General features: G+C 37.5%; 1 protein-coding gene across 1 annotated transcript in view; it reads left to right on the plus strand.

Moving 5' to 3' along the window:
* The window catches only part of LOC111145292 (mitochondrial calcium uniporter), a 208,517-nt gene that overhangs the window by 149,785 nt on the left and 37,753 nt on the right, over positions 1-20,979 (plus strand). Inside the window, exon 2 of the mRNA XM_022500126.1 lies at positions 13,479-13,548. Coding sequence (XP_022355834.1) covers positions 13,479-13,548 — 70 coding nt within the window. The remainder of the gene's footprint in view (positions 1-13,478; positions 13,549-20,979) is intronic.

Raw genomic sequence — 20,979 nt, forward strand, 5'->3', positions numbered from 1 at the left:
AAATAATTTCAGATAGTGCAATATGCTGGTTGGAACTTCCTTTAAGATATTATGTGGGGAATAAGCTAGGTGGATATAGATGAACCAGATTTGGTAAAATGTTGGTAAATATAGAAGTAGGTGATGGTACATGGAAGAAATTCATTACACTGTGCTCTTTACTATGTATATTTTAAAATGTTCATATTAGAAAGTTACTATTTAAGTAAACAATGGCCTGATAAAGGCAGCAGTTTCCCCCTTCTCTTGAAATAACCTTAAAATAAGAAAGTGAATAAGAAAGCAAGGTCCATCTTCAGCACATCTGGAGGGATCTCTGTAATCCTAAAGCCTGATATATGAAGAAATGCTGCCAGATCCCGTGAAGGCCGGGTAGGTGTGTGAGAGGATTCCGAGAGACGGCAGCTATGGCTCCAGATCCCCCAAAAAGCCATGAGAGTTCAGCTCTGCAAAAGAACTATCTGACCTCCGTTTTCTCCAAAGCAGCATTCAACACTAACCCTTTACTGAATGCGTTCCTCAAAGATTTATTTAGGAATAGTATGCCAGGCGCCCGGGTGGCTCAGTTGGTTGAGCAACTGCCTTCAGCTCAGGTCATGATGCTGGAGTCTTGGGGTGGAGTCCCACATTGGGCTCCCTGCTCAGCAGGGAGTCTGCTTCTCCCTCTGACCTTTCCCCTCTCATGCTTGCTCGCTCTCCCTCTCTCAAATAAATAAATAAAATCTTAAAAGAAAAAAGGAATAGTATGCCAGTCCAAATAATAATTCAGTATAAAGGCAAAGACATTTTTTAACCTGCCAAATTTCAGGGACATTTTATTCTCATGAGCCCTACTTCTATAAGATAAAGTGCAGACAACGAAGACACGGAAGGAAGAAACTATAGTTAAAGTATTGGTAGTGAGCAGAATCCACTGATCCATAAAATTAAGACTAAAATAAATGTGAAGGTTAGATTAGGTTTTATAGAGCGAATATGAATGTTTAAAACCTTGACAAGGTAGTATTGATATAACTAACAAAAGTTGGAAGGGTGAGGGACAAAAGTGATATAGAATGGTATAAACCTTCTGTTTTATAACACTACCAAAAGATGTTTAAAATCAATAAATCCAGGGTGTGGGGTGTATAGGTAAGTAAATAATAATAGATAAATAGATAAGCACTTAAGAGAAGTAATATAAACCAAACTGTATTGTAGAGGGGAGGAAAAAAAAAGAGGCATAATTAGGGGCAACTGAGTGGCTCAGGTGATTAAACGTCCAACTCTTGATTTCATCTCAGGTCATGATCTCTGGGTCGTGAGATCGAGCCCCATGTCAGGTTCCATGTTCAGCAGGGAATCTGCTTGGGATTCTCTCTCCTACTCCCTCTGCCCCTATCCCCAAAAGCGTGCACTCTCTCTCTCTCTCTCTCTCTCTCAAATAAATAAATAAGTAAAATCTTCTTTTTAAAAAAGGCATAGTTACATTAAGTTCGTCACTGCTCATAATAGAGACAGAAAGTCTATAAATCTCCATATATCTCATATATCTGTATAAATCTCTATCTATCTATCTATCTATCTATCTATATCAGGAGTACCAGTTGTTAGGATTGACATTTAAAAAATATTTTTATTTAAATTCCATTTAGTTAACATATAGTGTATTAGTTTCAGGAGTAGAATTTAGTGATTCATCAGTTGCATATAATAACCAGTGCTTATTACATCAAGTGCCCTCCTTAATGCCCACCACCCAGTTATCCCATTCCCCATCCCCTCCCCTCCAGCAACCCTCAGTTTGTTTCCTGTAGTTAAGAGTCTCTCACGGTTTGCCTCCCTCTGTTTTTATCTTATTTTATTTTTCCTTCCATTCCCCTATGCTCTTCTGTCTTGTTTCTTAAATTCCACATATGGGTGAAATCATATGGTGTTTGTGTTTCCCTGACTGACTTACTTCACTTAGCATAATACCCTCTACTTCCATCCACATAGTTGCAAATGACAAGATTTCATTCTTTTTGATGGCTGAGTAAGTACCACTTCTTTTTTGTTTTTTAAAGATTTTATTTACTTATTAACGAGAGAGGATATGAGTGAGAACAAGTGGGGGGAGGGTCAAAGGGAGAAGTAGACTGCCTGCTGAGTGGGGAGCCTGGCATGGGGCTCTATCCCAGGACGCTGAGATCATGACCTGAGCCGAAGTCAGATAGTTTAACAATTCAGCCACCCAGGCACCCCATTATGCCACATCTTCTTTATCCATTCATCTGTCAATGGACATCTAGGTTCTTTCCATATTTTGGCTATTTTGGACATTGTTGCTATAAACATTGGGGTGCATGTGCCCCTTCAAATCACTATATTAGTATCTTTTGGATAAATACCTGGAATGCAATTGCTGGGTCATAAGGTAGTTCTGTTTTTAACTGTTTGAGGAACCTCCATACTGTTTTTCAGAGTTGCTGTACCAGTTTGCATTCCCACCAACTGTGTAAGAAAGTATGCCTTTCTCCTTATCCTTGCCAACATCTGTTTCCTGAGTTGCTAAATTTCATCATTCTCCTCATACATTGACCGTGTGAGGTGGTATCTCATTGTGGTTTTGATTTGTATTTCCCTGATGACAAGTGATGTTGAGCGTTTTTTTCATGTGCCTGTTAGCCGTTTGTACATCTTCTTTGAAAAAATGTCTGTTCATGTCTTCTGCACACTTCTTGACTGAATTTTTTGGTTTTTGGGGTGTTGAGCTTGATAAGTTCTTTTTTTTTTTTTTGGATAAGTTCTTTATAGATGTTGGATACTAGCTCTTTAGGTGATGTCATCTGCAAATATCTTTTACTATTCCATGGGTTGCCTTTTAGTTTTGTGGGTTGTTTCTTCCTCCTCCTCCTCCTCTTCTTCTTCTTCTTTTAAATTTTATTTACTTGACAGAGACACAATGAAAGAGGGAACACAGCAGGGGGAGTGGAAGAGGGAGAAGCAGGCTTCCTGCCGAGCAATGAGCCTGGTATGGGACCCCTGGGAGTTCCAGGGTGAGTTCCAGGACCCTGGGATCATGACCTGAGCTGAAAGCAGGCACTTAACAACTGAGCCACCCAGGTGCCCCTTGTGGATTGTTTCTTTGTTGTGCGAAACTTTTTATCCCGATGAAGTCCCAATAGCTCATTTTTGCTTTTGTTTCCCTTGCCTTTAGAGACATGTCTAGCAAGAAGTTGCTGCGGCCAAGGTCAAAGAGGTTGCTACCTGTGTTCTCCTCTAGGATTTTGATAGATTCATATCTCCTATTTAGGTCTTTCATCTATTTTGAGTTTATTTTTGTGTATGGTATAAGAAAGTGGTCCAGTTTCATTCTTCTGCATGTGGCTGTCCAATTTTCCAACACCATTTATTAAAGAGACTTTTTTCCATTGGATATTCTTTTCTGCTTTGTTGAAGATTATTTGACCATAAAGTTGAGGGTCTGCTTCTGGCTTCTCTATTCTGTACCATTGATCTATGTGTCTTTTTTTGTGCCAGTGCCATACTTTCTTGATGATTACAGCTTTGTAATAGAGCTTGAAGTCCAGAATTTGATGCCTCCAGTTTTGGTTTTCTTTTGCAACATAACTTTGGCTATTTGGGGGTCTTTTCTGGTTCCATACAAATTTTAGGATTGTTTCTTCCAGATCTGTGAAAAATGTTGATGGTATTTTCATAGGGATTGCATTGAATGTGTAGATTGCTTTGGTAACATAGACATTTTAACAATATTTGTTCTTCTAATCCATGAACATGGAATGTTTTTCCATTTCTCTTTTTCTTCCTCAATTTCTTTCATGAGTGTTCTATAGTTTTCAGTTACATATCCTTAACCTTTTTGGTTAGGTTTATTCCTAAATATCTTAGGTTTTTGGTGCAATTGTAAATGGGTTTCTTGATTTCTCTTTCTGCTGCTTCATTGTTAATATATAGATATGCAGCTGATTTCTGTGAATTTATTTTATATTCTGTGACTTTGCTGAATTCCTGTATCAGTTCTAGCATTTTTTGGTGGATTCTTGGGTTTCCTACATAGAGTATCGTGTTGTCTGTGAAGAGTGAAAGTTTGACTTCCTTGCCGACTTGGATACATTTTATTTCTTTTTGTTGTCTGATTGCTAAGGCTATGACTTCCAGTAGTAATGTTGAATAAAAGTGGTAAGAGTGGACATCCCTACCATATTCCTGACCTTAGGGGAAAAGCTGTCAGTTTTTGTGCATAGTATAAGAAAGTGGTCCAGGGGCGCCTGGGTGGCTCAGAGGGTTAAGCCTCTGCCTTCGGCTCAGGTCATGATGCCAGGGTCCTGGGATCGAGCCCCGCATCGGGCTCTCTGCTGAGCAGGGAGCCTGCTTCCCTTCCTCTCTCTCTGCCTGCCTCTCTGCCTACTTGCGATCTCTGTCAAATAAATAAATAAAATCTTAAAAAAAAAAAAAAAAGAAAGTGGTCCAGTTTCTTTCTTCTGCATGTGGCTGTCCAATTTTCTCAACACCATTTGTTGAAGCAACTGTCTTTTTTCCATTGGATATTTCCATTGGATATTCTCTCTGCTTTATCAAAGATTATTTGACCAAGGAGTTATGGGTTCTCTATTCTGTTCTGAGGATGATATTCACTGTGGGTCTTTCATATATGACTCTAATGATGTTCCCTCTATCCCTACGTGGTGGAGGGTTTTTGTCAAGAAAAGGATGCTGTATTTTTTCAAATGCTTTTTCTGCATCTATTGAGAGGATCATAAGCTTCTTGTCCTTTCTTTTATTAATGTGGTATATCACATTGATTGATTTGTGGATTTTGACCCAGCCCTGCAGCCCAGGAATAAATTCCACTTGGTCGGGGTGAATAATCTTTTTATTGTACTGTTGGATCCTGTTAGCTCCTCTCTTGGTGAAAATTTTTGCATCCATGTTCATCAGGGATATTGGTCTATAATTCTCCTTATTGGTGGGGTCTTTGGTTTGGGGATCAAAACCATCCAAACTTGTTCTATGGTCTCATAGAGTGAGTTTGGATGTTTTTCTTCCCACTTTTATTTTTTGGAACAGTTTCAGAAGAATAGGTATTAATTCTTCTTTAAATATTTGGTAGAATTCTCCTGTGAGGCCATCTGCCCTGGACTCTTGTTTGTTGGGAGATTTTTGATTACTGACTCAAAAACCTGGCTGGTTATAGGTTTGTTTAGGTTTTCCATTTCTTCCTGTTTCAGTTTTGGTAGATTATATGTTTCTAGGAATGCATACATTTCTTCTAGTTTGCCTAATTTGTTGGCATTAATTGCTTGTAATATTCTCTTATAATTGTATTTCTTCGGTGTTGGTTGTGATCTCTCTTATTTCATTCATGATTTTATTTGTGTCCTTTCTAAGTCTGGCTAGGGGCTTATCAATCTTATTAATTCTCTCAAAGAACCAGCTCCTAGTGTTAAATCCCCTACTATTATTGTATTATCATCTATGAGTTTCTTTAATTTAATTTAATTTTGTTATTAATTCATTTATATATTTGGCTGCTCCAAAGTTAGGGGCATAAATATTTAAAACTGTTAGATCTTCTTGTAGGATAGAACCCTTTATTATGATAAAGTGTCCTTCTTCATCTCACATTATAGTCTTTGAGTTAAAATCTAGTTTTTCTGATATAAGGATTGCCACCCCACGTTTCTTTTGATGTCTGTTTTGCTAAATAGTTCTCCACCTCCTCACTTTCAATCTGGAGGTGTCTCTGGGTCGAAAATGGGTCATAAGCAACAAATCAGTGAGTCTTATTTTTTTATCCATTCTGATACCCTATGTCTTTTGATTGGAGCTTTTACTCCATTTACATTCACAGTAATTATTGAAAGATAAGAATTTAGTGCCATTGTATTACCTATAAAGTCACTGTTCCTGCAGATTGTCTCCATTCTTTTCCAGTCTTTGTTACTTTTGGGTTCTCTCTGTGTTCAAAGAAATCCCCTTTAATATTTCTTGCAGGGCTGATTTAGTATTCACAAATTCCTTTAGTTTTTGTTTGTCCTAGATGCCCTTTATCTCTCCTTCCATTACAAATAGACAGCCTGCCAAACTACTAGAACTCATACAGCAATTCAGTAACGTGGCAGGATACAAAGTCAATGTACAGAAATCAGTGGCTTTCTTATACACTAACAATGAAAATACAGAAAGGGAAATTAGAGAATCAATTCCATTTACTATAGCACCAAGAACCATAAGATACCTGGGAATAAACCTAACCAAAGAGGTAAAGGATCTGTACTCGAGGAACTACAGAACACTCATGAAAGAAATTGAAGAAGACACAAAAAGATGGAAGACCATTCCATGCTCTTGGATCGGAAGAATAAACATTGTTAAAATGTCTATACTACCTAGAGCAATCTATACTTTTAATGCCATTCCGATCAAAATTCCACCAGTATTCTTCAAAGAGCTGGAGCAAATAATCCAAAAATTTGTATGGAACCAGAAGAGACCCCGAATCGCTAAGGAAATGTTGAAAAACAAAAATAAAACTGGGGGCATCATGTTACCTGATTTCAAGCTTTACTACAAAGCTGTGATCACCAAGACAGCATGGTACTGGCATAAAAACAGACACATAGACCAGTGGAACAGAGTAGAGAGCCCAGATTTGGACCCTCAACTCTATGGTCAGTTAACCTTTGACAAAACAGGAAAAAATATACAGTGGAAAAAAGACAGTCTCTTCAAGAAATGGTGCTGAATCGACAGCCTGGCTGGATAAAGTATTCTTGGCTGCATACTTTTCCCATTTAGCACATTGGCTATATTATGCCAGTCCTTTCTGTCCTGCCAGGCTTCTGTGGACAGGTCCACTAGCTTTATGTGTCTAACCTTGTAGGTTAAGGATCTCTTGTCCTGAACTGCTTTCAACATTTTCTCTTTATCTTTGTAATTTGCAAGCTTCACTATAACATAGGTCAAGGTGTTGACCTATTTTTGTTGATTTTGAGGGGAGTTCTCTGCCTCTTGTATTTGAATGTCTGTTTCCTTCCCCAGATTAAGGAAGTTCTCGGCTATAATTTGTTCAAACAGGGGCACCTGGGTAGCCCATTCTAAGTATCTGACTCTTGGTTTCAGCTCAGGTCATGATCTCAGGATCCTGGGATCAAGCTTTGTGTCCGGGTCCATGCACAGCACGGAGTCTGCTTGAAATTCTCTCTCTCTAAAATAAATAAATAAAATCTTTAAAAAATTTTAATTTGTTCAAATAAACCTTCTGCCCCTTTTCCCCTCCTCATCTGGGACTCCTATAATATACATATTATTTTGCTTTTTCCTGTTTTATATATATATATACATACACATACACACACACACACAAACACACACACACACACACACACACACACACACACACTAATGTATATACTAATATACATATTATTTTGCTGAGTTCCCTAAGTCTGCCTTCACGATCTAATAGTTTTCTTTCCCTCTTTTGAGCTTCCTTATTTTCTTCTGTATCACTTATTTGCTCTTCTGCATTGTTCATCCTCATTTTTATAGCCTCCACTTGGGAATGCATCTTGGTAATAGCATTTAAAAAAAAATTTTTTTTTTAGCATTTTTAATTTTGACTTGACTAGATTTTAGTTCTTTTTTTCTCTAGAATAAGTGATTGTCTAGTGTTTTCTATGCCTTTTTCAATGCCAGCTAGTATCTGTATAATCATTGTTTTAAATTCTAGTTCAGACATTAATCATATCCATATTGATTAAATCCCTGGTAGTGAGTACTTCCTCCTGTTCTTTCTTTTGGGGTGATTTTCTACATCTTTTCATTATGTCCAGAAAAGTAAAGAAGAAAGAAAGAGAAAGAAACAAAAATAATAATAACTACCACAACAACAGAAAGCAAAACTAAACTAAACTAGATACTGGGTGTTTTGGTCTGCCTGTTAAAAGAAACTAGATACCCAAATAAGAAAGAAAAACATGTGTATGTGTATGTATAAATGTATGTATAAATACATATATGTGTGTATAAATACAATGAAAGGAAACAAAAATATATACATATAAAGTATACATAAAAATAAAACGAATAAAACAAGAATTGAAAAAATTAACTGGACGTATAATGCCAATAGACTAAAGAGTGAAAATACCAAGAATGGTATAAACATACTGTTTTCCCGAAGAGTTGAAGTTTTGAAGCCCTCTTTGATCAGTAAACTGGAGGCGGGGCCTGTTGCACTGATTCTCAGACGGACTTGCTCTAGTGGAGAAGTGCCTCCAGTACTCAGAGGCCGGGGCTCAGTGTAAGCAGCCCTGGACTCCACTAGGTGGCACTGTTTTGCTCCCTGAAGGCTTTCAGTGCTGATGGGCTGGGTGAATATGGCTGCACCCTGCTCTCTAGCGCCAGAGACAAAAATTTGCATACCCCTGGGCACACCTCCACCCCCCCTACACTCTTCAGTGAACCCTCACAGAAAAGCATCCAATCACTCCCCTGGTTTCTGTCAGAAGTCTGTTCACCTGGCCTCTGACTGAGCTTTTTTTTTTTTTTTTATCTCAGGCATGTGACTGAGTTTAAAAACTCTAAATTTGGGGGACTCCTATGGCATGGACCCTTGCTATTCCTTGGGGTGGGGGTCTCACCAGGTTTCTGCCTTTTCCTGGATCCTGCCCAGGAAACTGGTCGCACAACCGTACAGTGGTTTGCAACTTACGGCAACACAGAGCAGAGAGCTGGCATGTAGACTTGCTATTCTCAGCCAGCTTTCCCACGCCTATGCCTGGGAACTCTGTCCCACCCAGGCACCCCCTGTTGTTCTTGCGATCCCCAGGACCTTGAGACCATACTGTCATATCTGGGATTCTGCCACACTTTGCTACCTGAGCACCTTTGAACCAGGGACATGTACCCCATCCCCCAGCCATAGCAGACTTCTAAAAGTTCTGATTTGTACTCCACTGCTTATAATACTTTGCAGTAGCCTCCTTAAACAGGCCCCTGCCCCTCCGCCATATAATCAGCGATGTCACACCAGATTTAAGTCTCTGCACCTCCTACCTCCCAGACTGTGGTCACTTTTCTACTTATAGACTTGCAGCATCTGTTTTTTCAGATCTCTGATTGATTTCTCAGGTGGTCTGAATGATTTGATAACTATGTAGTTGTATTTGAGGGACAAGACAAATTTAGGGTCAAACCAGCGACTCTGGGCATCTTAACTTCTGGGGATTAACATTTTAAATTGGGTAGCTAGAGTAGGCCTCACTCAGAAAGTAAAATGTGAGCAAACAGTTGAAGGAAGTGAGGGAAGCTGATAGTTACCTGGAAAAATAATATTTTAATCAGAAATAGTAACTGTTGCAGAAGTCTTGAAGCAAGAGCATAGCTGGCACATACAACAAACAGGACAGAGTCTCGAGGGGCTAAAGCAGAATAATTGAGAGGGAGAGGGGTAAGAGATGAAGTCTGAGAGATAATAGGGTATCTGATAACATTGAGCCTTAAAGACCGCTAAAAGTTCTTAGACTTTTGCTCTGAAATAACTACTAAACCAAAGTAAATTTTCCATATTATTAGAAGAAATACCTGTGTAACTAAAATAAAGCAAGACCAAACCATTTAGTAAACTATTTTTAAGAGGAAAGAACAGCAATAAAAACAAAGCATAAAATTTTATAGCATAATATTTGATGACTGAAAGGAGACTAAGTATATATTATATTAATAAATATAAATAGGCTAAACTTTCCTATTGAATGATTCCCAGATTAGATCACAAAAAATTATTTAGAATAATTTCTAAAACAAACTTTGAAAGAATAACAAAATTAGAGGATAGGTAAAGCATAACAGGCATATACTAACTAAAAACAAATGTAGGGGTCATGATCTTAATATTGGACAAGATTAGTACAAATAGGGGCGCCTGGGTGGCTCAGTGGGTTAAAGCCTCTGCCTTCAGCTCAGGTCATGGTCTCAGGGTCCTGGGGTCGAGCCCTGCATCTGGCTCTCTGCTCAGCAGAGAGCCTGCTTCCTCCTCTCTCCCTGCCTGCCTCTCTGACTACTTGTGATCTCTGTCTATCAAATAAATAAATAAAATCTTAAAAAAAAAAAAAAGATTAGTACGAATAGTAATTAGTACAAGAAGCATTACATTAGGGAAAGGGACATACAAGATATGTGTGAGGAAGACCTTAAAATGCTTTTCAGTGACACAAATACAGACTTAAATGGAAAGACTTACAAGGTTTTTGGATATGAAGACTCAAAATCATATAGAAGTCAGTTTCTGTTATGTTAATTAGAGTTAATATCTCAATTTCATAACAAAAAAAACAAACAAAAAACTAGTTAACATTTATTGAGCAGTTACTCTATGACAGGCACTGTTCTAAATACTTTACATGTATTACATTTACTCCTCACCGCAAGTTTATGTGGTAGGTACCAGTATTACTCTTTGTCCATTTTTCAGTGAAGAAACTGAGGCTCAAAGAGACTAATGAACTTGCTCCAAGTTGAAGCTGGAATAGGTTATTGAATGAGAATCTAAACTCAAGCAGGGTAATTACAAATTCTGTGATTTTATTCCCTGTGCTATTCTACTGCTTTGAAATTAATGGGATTGTGTATTTGTGTTGTGTCACTACACATACTGACTCTAAGTTCAAGAGTTGGAGAATAACTAGGAAAATGCTTAAAGGAAAGTAATCAGGCATGAATTCATATAACATGTTGTTAACAAAGGGCTAATTTTCTTAATATTTAAAGAATTTCTACAAAATAATATTCCAAGACCAAGAACTAAATTGAAAAAAGGGCAAAGGGTGTAAATACTTAGTTCATAGAAAAGCAAATACATAAGTCTTAGATAAAAATATGTAAAAATTTTTACTTTTAATACAAGAAATGAAATACTGCTCAACTTTGACACTGGCAAAATAAAGAAGTTTAATGATACATTGTTTTGGAGGTTTTAGGAATCAGATGCTCATTTAGTGAATAGGAGTATAATCTGCAGGTCTATGAATTCATGTAAATTTCCATGAAAAACAGTTTGGCAATAGCTTTCAAAATTTAAAGTGTATGTAACTTTAACTTGGCATTTGGAGTATTTTATCTTCTGATATTGGTGCCTACACATAAGAATTTTCATTCCAGTATCATGTACTAAAATAATAAAAGATTGTCAACAGCCAATCATAAAGATTGATGACTTGTACCATAAATTTCTTTAACCAGTGTAATTTTATTCAGTCACTAAAAACAGTGAGTTAAGTTAGGAAAAAAAAAAAAAAAAGCCAGATGAGTAATGCAACTCTAGCATGCTACCATTTGTGTTTTTAAAAACCTCTGCAAATACATACATATATATGCACAAGCTTGTATATATATAACACCGTCTTTGATAGGATATTCAGATTTAATGAGTTACCTCTGGAGAGAACTGTGTTGCTGGTCCACACGGATGGGAGGAAGGCTGAGACTTAAAAAACTTAATTTTTTATTTAGTTTTTGTTTCTTGAATTTTGTATCATGTACCTGTTTTATCTATTTAAAAGAAATAAGCGTTTTAAATAAAATTATACTGCTAGACAGTACCTAGGTATAGTCAAACAAAAAGACCTGCAGAGGATAAGACCAAGGCCCTCTGTGTTTTGTATAGAAGATGGTTAGCAGTATTGAGACCTGGATTGTAAATCCTGATTCTGCCTGATGTGTGACTCCTAAGTCACTCTCCCTCTGTGGGTCTCATTTGTGGGGTAGGATTCATCTTCCCCTGATTTCCAACATTAGTTTTCAAACTGCTTTATGAAGTCCAAGGATTCTTTGGATCCCCTTACAGGGCTCAAGCAGAGGATCGGGATTATGGGGTTTCCCAACACACCTATCTTTAACCAGTGCATCCCTGAATCAGTGTGTAAAATTAAGTTTAAATGTTTTGAAACTTTAAAAAAAAAAAACCCTCTGGAAGTCACCGTAAAGTAATTGTATATATTAACTTAAAGGTTCTCACCAGCACGAAATCACATTAGTGTGTCATGTTCAGCTATGAGCTAAGTCTAATAGTTTTGATTGATTACAGTAGTCCCCCTTATCTGTGGTTTCACTTTCATTACCCATAGTCAACCGCAGTCCAGAAGCAGATGATCTTCCTTCTGACATATGGCCAGAAGGTCATTAGTAGTTTAACACTAGGTCACAATCCTGACATCATTCACCTCATTTTATCTCATCATCTAAGTGTTTTTATCATTTTACATCATTACAAGAAGGGTGAGCACAGTACAGTAAGATACTTTGAGAGACCACCTTTACTTAACTTTTATAGTATATTGTTACAGTTCTATTTTATTAACTATTGTTGCTAATCTCTTGAGCCTAATTCATAAATTAAGCTTTATCTTAAGCATGTATGTATAAGAAAAAACATACAGGATTTAGTACTATATCTAGTTTCAGGCATCTCCTGAGGGGTCTTGGGACATAGCCCCTGTGAGTAAGAGGGGACTACTGTATTTACATTTTTAGCAAATGTCAGTCTCATATTTCTGCATGCTTTCTTAAGTTGGAAGGAGGCAGGAATTGATATTCACATGAAGGATGTAAAGTCTGTTATGCTTCATGATTGTGTTAAGTTACGTCTTGTCATAGAATCCTAAATTATTTTTCTTCTAGGGCTGATGGAGTGGAATATTATATCAGCCTCAGAGGCAGACATTATTTTTTAGTTGGTTAATGCCTTCCTTTAATACTGTCTGTGGCTGGGAAGGTAAAAGGTACAAAGGGATAAATGAATCATTTGACAAGTCAGAAACATATTTAATATTCCTTTTAAAACTTAGTTTAATTGTGAGAAACTAAGTTCTAGACCTAAATCTACAAAATGACACTACTCTTGGAGAAGGTAGTAAGATGTTTAGTGATTTCCTTCTTATATTCAGAATATGTTCTTATCCTTCAGAATAAGAAGAAGAATAAGAATATATTCTTATCCTTCAGAAGAAGGAAATTATTAGGGACTCCGGGAGTGAAGCTGCCTGACCAAGTTTTTAAAATTAAAAAAAAAAAAAAAGGAAAGTGAACAGAAAGACTAGATCTCTACCCAATAACAGCAAATTCATGCTAGAACTACTTAACACCTAGTTATGAAGGAAATGCAGGTCTAAAAGCTAGCAAGAGGAAGAAGCGTAAAAGTTTAGTTAGACTTGATAGCCCTTCAAACCAATATCAAGTGTCTAAAAAGTAGATGAAAAAGCAATTGTGAATATGTGTATATGTAAATATGTTTGCTTAAAATTTTGAAAACAAACCAAAATATTCATTATTATGATCTTAGGATGATATGAGTATGAGAGACTTTCTTAAATGATATTTTTAAGCTTTTCTGCAAAGAATACATATTACTTAAATAATCAAAAAGTTATTCTATCATATATACACACATTTGTTGCTCTGTCCTGACCATGGATGTGTCTTTTTTTATTTTCTAGGTGCACCAGAGGCTCTCTCCTTGGCAGAATTTGGGAGCTGTTTATTGCAGTACTGTTGTGCCCTCTGATGGTGAGTTTTGGCAAATCCATTTTTTTATGTATAATTTTTTTTCCCTTAACTCAGTGTTTTGCATTCTCTAACATATGAATTTATAAATCATACTCCTTCGCTTAAGATGGAGTTGGAATCAGAAGGGAACCTGGGGGGTGGGCAGTACTAAAGGAGAGAAATAAAATATGAATGGAGATGCAGTGAATTTAGAGGAGGGATCAGAAAGAAAAACTAATAGACCCATCAAGTTTTCATAGATCATGGATCATCTTTTCATTTGTGTTTTAAAACTGGGGACGTAGGTAATGTGAAGATCACAGAAACACCGTCTTTGGTATTTCCTAAGCATTGGGTCTTCCTACTATGCATCATGATCAAACTCTCTAGCCCCTTCGTGTCATCAGTGTCTAGACAGAAGCAATTCAAAAATCTGAGACCTCTTGCCCTGATTTTTTTTTTCCATCCCTTAGACTCAGGGCTTTAATACCCTTCTTTGATGTGAGAAAGAATGAACAGATGCTTGGGGACCACATACAGTCCTTTGTGAATGTCCATGATGCTGCAAACTGACAACAGGATGGAGGTTTTCGTTATTGTTACAGTAGTAGGGAAATATGTTCACAACCTTACTGTCATTTCTCTTACCTAGTATTGCACATCTACAGCTTAGATTGTTTGCTTAGGGTTGAATGTTATATTTATTTCCTCTATATCAAGTTTAGTTTGATAGATTTCTAATTTCAATAATAAACATCAATTTATAGGCAAAGCAACCATCAAAAGATCATCTAGCAAACTTACATACACCTAAAGTGAAGAAGCCTCAGAGGAATTTTGCAAGTCCTAGGATCCCCTGTTACTCCTTAGAACAGATATTTACAGTGTTATCAGAACCCTTCCCCACCCCAAAGTTCTTTAAACTTAATGCAGTTGCTTTTACCCTATGTGGAAGTATTTCAATAATGTAACAATGGTACAGCTGTACTGCGGTATTTGGTGAACATTGTTCTAGGGTGTAAATGCTAGTAGGTTGCCCTGTGTTGCATAAGGCGTTGAAAAAATACATACTTCAAAAAAAAAAAAAAAAGCTCCCCAATTTCTTACCAGTACTGTTGCCCCTTTCTTAAGAAAACCAACTCGTATTAGTTATCAAGAAATAGAGGCACATAATTGATTTAATGCAACTTATTGTCCTTACTGTATCCCCAAATTATACATCTTTCTTATTTTTACTTCTTTTTTTTTTAAGATTTGTTTATTTATTTGTCAGAGAGAAAGAGAGAGCACAAGCAGGAAGAGTAGCAGGCAGAGGCAGAGAGAGAAGCAGGCTCCCCGCTGAGAAAGGAGCCCGATGCGGGACTTGATCCCAGGACTCTGGGATCATAACCTGAGCCGAAGGCAGACACTTTATGGCTGAGCCACCCAGGTGCCCCAATAATATATAAATTCTTAACTTAAGGTTTGTGGATGGTTTGGAGAACTAAGTATGTGTCCCAACTTTTTCTTTGTTTTTTTGTGCTGTTCCTTTTTCTTTTAAGCTTTATTGAGATATACATAAAATTCACATATCATGTCATAGCATCATAACAGTCCAGCTTTAGACTACTTCCTTCATCCCTCAAAGTTTCCTTGTTCCTGTTTTGCAGTTAGTCCCTTCTCCCACCTTCTGCCTCACGCAACCACTAATCTGCTTTCTGCCTGTAATAAGTAAATCTTTTCCCAAATGTCATATAAATGGACTCCTTTGCAGTCTTTGGCATATAATAATGCTTTTGACGTTTATCACTGTTGTAGTGGGTGTTGCGGTTCTTTCCTTTATTTTTACTGCTGAGAAATATTCTAATATGTGGAAACAATCACATTTTATTTATTCACCAAGTTAAAGATGTTTGGATTGTTTTCCATTTTGGACTGTTAATACTGTGGTATTAACATTTACTTAAAAGTCTGTGTGAACATATGTTTTCATTTCTCTTGGGTAGATGCTTAGTGGAATGGCTGGATTATACGGTATATATACTTGACTTTTGAAGAAATTACAAGACTGTTTTCCAAAGTGGCTGTACTACTTTGTATTCCCACCAGCAGCATATAAGTGTTCCAGTTTCCCTGTATCCTCCCCAATACTTACTTGGATCAGTCTTCTTGATTATAGATATTTTAGTGGATATGTAATATTATTTCTTTTTTTTTTTTTATTTAAGTTTTATTTTTTTTAAACATATAATATCTTTTTATCCCCAGGGGTACAGGTCTGTGAATCGCCAGGTTTACACACTTCACAGCACTCACCATAGCACATACCCTCCCCAATGTCCATAATCCCACCCCCCTAACCCCCTCCCCCCATTAACCCTCAGTTTGTTTTGTGAGATTAAGAGTCACTTATGGTTTGTCTCCCTCCCAATCCCATCTTGTTTCATTTATTCTTCTCCTACACCCTTAACCCCCCATGTTGCATCTCCTCTCCCTCATATCAGGGAGATCATATGATAGTTGTCTTTCTCCGATTGACTTATTTCGCTAAGCATGATACCCTCTAGTTCCATCCACGTCGTCGCAAATGGCAAGATTTCATTTCTTTTGATGGCTGCATAGTATTCCATTGTGTATATATACCACATCTTCTTTATCCATTCGTCTGTTGATGGACATCTAGGTTCTTTCCATAGTTTGGCTATTGTAGACATTGCTGCTATAAACATTCGGGTGCACGTGCCCCTTCGGATCACTACGTTTGTATCTTTAGGGTAAATACCCAGCAGTGCAATTGCTGGGTCATAGGGTAGTTCTATTTTCAACATTTTGAGGAACCTCCATGCTGTTTTCCAGAGTGGTTGCACCAGCTTGCATTCCCACCAACAGTGTAGGAGGGTTCCCCTTTCTCCGCATCCTCGCCAGCATCTGTCATTTCCTGACTTGTTAATTTTAGCCATTCTGACTGGTGTGAGGTGATATCTCATTGTGGTTTTGATTTGTATTTCCCTGATGCCGAGTGATGTGGAGCACTTTTTCATGTGTCTGTTGGCCATCTGGATGTCTTCTTTGCAGAAATGTCTGTTCATGTCCTCTGCCCATTTCTTGATTGGATTATTTGTTCTTTGGGTGTTGAGTTTGCTAAGTTCTTTATAAATTTTGGACACTAGCCCTTTATCTGATATGTCATTTGCAAATATCTTCTCCCATTCTGTCAGTTGTCTTTTGGTTTTGTTAACTGTTTCCTTTGCTGTGCAAAAGCTTTTGATCTTGATAAAATCCCAATAGTTCATTTTTGCCCTTGCTTCCCTTGCCTTTGGCGATGTTCCTAGGAAGATGTTGCTGCGGCTGAGGTCGAAGAGGTTGCTGCCTGTGTTTTCCTCAAGGATTTTGATGGATTCCCTTCTCACATTGACGTCCTTCATCCATTTTGAGTCTATTTTCGTGTGTGGTGTAAGGAAATGATCCAATTTCATTTTTCTGCATGTGGCTGTCCAATTTTCCCAACACCATTTGTTGAAGAGGCTGTCTTTATTCCATTGGATATTCTTTCCTGCTTTGTCGAAGATTAGTTGACCATAGAGTTGAGGGTCTATTTCTGGGCTCTCTATTCTGTTCCATTGATCTATGTGTCTGTTTTTGTGCCAGTACCATGCTGTCTTGATGATGACAGCTTTGTAATAGAGCTTGAAGTCTGGAATTGTGATGCCACCAACTTTGGCTTTCTTTTTCAATATTCCTTTGGCTATTCGAGGTCTTTTCTGGTTCCATATAAATTTTAGGATTATTTGTTCCATTTCTTTGAAAAAAATGGATGGTACTTTGATAGGAATTGCATTAAATGTGTAGATTGCTTTAGGTAGCATAGACATTTTCACTATATTTATTCTTCCAATCCAGGAGCATGGAACATTTTTCCATTTCTTTGTGTCTTCCTCAATTTCTTTCATGAGTACTTTATAGTTTTCTGAGTATAGATTCTTAGCCTCTTTGGTTAGGTTTATTCCTAGGTATCTTATAGTTTTGGGTGCAATTGTAAATGGGATTGACTCCTTAATTTCTCTTTCTTCTGTCTTGTTGTTGGTGTAGAGAAATGCAACTGATTTCTGTGCATTGATTTTATATCCTGACACTTTACTGAATTCCTGTACAAGTTCTAGCAGTTTTGGAGTGGAGTCTTTTGGGTTTTCCACATATAGTATCATATCATCTGCGAAGAGTGATAGTTTGACTTCTTCTTTGCCGATTTGGATGCCTTTAATTTCCTTTTGTTGTCTGATTGCTGAGGCTAGGACTTCTAGTACTATGTTGAATAGCAGTGGTGATAACGGACATCCCTGCCGTGTTCCTGACCTTAGCGGAAAAGCTTTCAGTTTTTCTCCATTGAGAATGATATTTGCGGTGGGTTTTTCATAGATGGCTTTGATAATATTGAGGTATGTGCCCTCTATCCCTACACTTTGAAGAGTTTTGATCAGGAAGGGATGCTGTACTTTGTCAAATGCTTTTTCAGCATCTATGGAGAGTATCATATGGTTCTTGTTCTTTCTTTTATTAATGTGTTGTATCACATTGATTGATTTGCGGATGTTGAACCAACCTTGCAGCTCTGGAATAAATCCCACTTGGTCGTGGTGAATAATCCTTTTAATGTACTGTTGAATCCTATTGGCTAGTATTTTGGCGAGAATTTTTGCATCTGTGTTCATCAAGGATATTGGTCTGTAGTTCTCTTTTTTGATGGGATCCTTGTCTGGTTTGGGGATCAAGGTGATGATGGCCTCATAAAATGAGTTTGGAAGTTTTCCTTCCATTTCTATTTTTTGGAACAGTTTCAGGAGAATAGGAATTAGTTCTTCTTTAAATGTTTGGTAGAATTCCCCCGGGAAGCCATCTGGCCCTGGGCTTTTGTTTGTTTGGAGATTTTTGATGACTGTTTCAATCTCCTTACTGGTTATGGGTCTGTTCAGGCTTTCTATTTCTTCCTGGTTCAGTTGTGGTAGTTTATATGTCTCTAGGAATGCATCCATTTCTTCCAGATTGTCAAATTTGTTGGCGTAGAGTTGCTCATAGTATGTTCTTATAATTGTCTGTATTTCTTTGGTGTTCGTTGTGATCTCTCCTCTTTCATTCATGATTTTATTTATTTGGGTCCTTTCTCTTTTCTTTTTGATAAGTCTGGCCAGGGGTTTATCGATCTTATTAATTCTTTCAAAGAACCAGCTCCTAGTTTCATTGATTTGTTCTATTGTTTTTTTGGTTTCTATTTCATTGATTTCTGCTCTGATCTTTATGATTTCTCTTCTCCTGCTGGGTTTAGGGTTTCTTTCTTGTTCTTTCTCCAGCTCCTTTAGGTGTAGGGTTAGGTTGTGTACCTGAGACCTTTCTTGTTTCTTGAGAAAGGCTTGTACCGCTATATATTTTCCTCTCAGGACTGCCTTTGTTGTGTCCCACAGATTTTGAACCGTTGTGTTTTCATTATCATTTGTTTCCATGAATTTTTTCAATTCTTCTTTAATTTCCTGGTTGACCCATTCATTCTTTAGAAGGATGCTGTTTAGTCTCCATGTATTTGGGTTCTTTCCAAATTTCCTCTTGTGATTGAGTTCTAGCTTCAGAGCATTGTGGTCTGAAAATATGCAGGGAATGATTCCAATCTTTTGATAACGGTTGAGACCTGATTTAGGACCGAGAATATGATCTATTCTGGAGAATGTTCCATGTGCACTAGAGAAGAATGTGTATTCTGTTGCTTTGGGATGAAATGTTCTGAATATATCTGTGATGTCCATCTGGTCCAGTGTGTCATTTAAGGCCTTTATTTCCTTGTTGATCTTTTGCTTGGATGATCTGTCCATTTCAGTGAGGGGAGTGTTAAAGTCCCCTACGATTATTGTATTATTGTCGATGTGTTTCTTTGATTTTGTTATTAATTGGTTTATATAGTTGGCTGCTCCCATGTTAGGGGCATAGATATTTAAAATTGTTAGATCTTCTTGTTGGACAGTTCCTTTGAGTATGATATAGTGTCCTTCCTCATCTCTTATTATAGTCTTTGGCTTAAAATCTAATTGATCTGATATAAGAATTGCCACTCCTGCTTTTTTCTGATGTCCATTAGCATGGTAAATTCTTTTCCACCCCCTCACTTTAAATCTGGAGGTGTCTTCGGGTTTAAGATGAGTTTCTTGTAGGCAACATATAGATGGGTTTTGTTTTTTTATCCATTCTGATACCCTGTGTCTTTTGATTGGGGCATTTAGCCCATTCACATTCAGGGTAACTATTGAGAGATATGAATTTAGTGCCATTGTATTGCCTGTAAGGTGACTGTTATTGTATATTGTCTCTGTTCCTTTCTGATCTACTACTTTTAGGGTCTCTCTTTGCTTAGAGGACCCCTTTCAATATTTCCTGTAGAGCTGGTTTGGTATTTGCAAATTCTTTCAGTTTTTGTTTGTCCTGGAAGCTTTTAATCTCTCCTTCTATTTTCAATGATAGCCTAGCTGGATATAGTATTCTTGGCTGCATGTTTTTCTCGTTTAGTACTCTGAATATATCATGCCAGCTCTTTCTGGCCTGCCAGGTCTCTGTGGATAAGTCTGCTGCCAATCTAATATTTTTACCATTGTATGTTACAGACTTCTTTTCCCGGGCTGCTTTCAGGATCTTCTCTTTGTCACTAAGACTTATAAATTTGACTATTAGGTGACGGGGTGTGGACCTATTCTTATTGATTTTGAGGGGGGTTCTCTGAATCTCCTGGATTTTGATGCTTGTTCCCTTTGCCATATTGGGGAAATTCTCTCCAATAATTCTCTCCAATATACCTTCTGCTCCCCTCTCTGTTTCCTCTTCTTCTGGAATCCCAATTATTCTAATGTTGTTTCGTCTTAAGGTGTCACTTATCTTTCGAATTCTCCCCTCATGGTCCAGTAGCTGTTTGTCCCTCTTTTGCTCAGCTTCTTTATTCTCTGTCATTTGGTCTTCTATATCGCTAATTCTTTCTTCTGCCTCATTTATCCTAGCAGTGAGAGCCTCCATTTTTGATTGCACCTCATTAATAGCTTTTTTGATTTCAACTTGGTTAGATTTTAGTTCTTTTATTTCTCCAGAAAGGGCTTTTATATCTCCCGAGAGGGTTTCTCTAATATCTTCCATGCCTTTTTCAAGCCCGGCTAGAACCTTGAGAATCGTCATTCTGAACTCTAGATCTGACATATTACCAACGTCTGTATTGATTAGGTCCCTAGCCTTTGGTACTGCCTCTTGTTCTTTTTTTTGTGGTGAATTTTTCCGCCTTGTCATTTTGTCCAGATAAGAGTAGATGAAGGAGCAAGTAAAATACTAAAAGGGTGGCAACAACCCCAGGAAAATATGCTTTAGCCAAATCAGAAGAGATCCCATATCATGAGGGGGAGAAAGGGGATAAAAAGAGGTTCAGAAAGAAGAAAAAGAAAGAAAAAAAAAAAA

Source organism: Enhydra lutris, unplaced genomic scaffold (genome assembly GCF_002288905.1).
Source record: "Enhydra lutris kenyoni isolate GAN:26980312 unplaced genomic scaffold, ASM228890v2 scaffoldscaffold12, whole genome shotgun sequence".
Classification (NCBI taxonomy): Eukaryota; Metazoa; Chordata; class Mammalia; order Carnivora; family Mustelidae; genus Enhydra; species Enhydra lutris.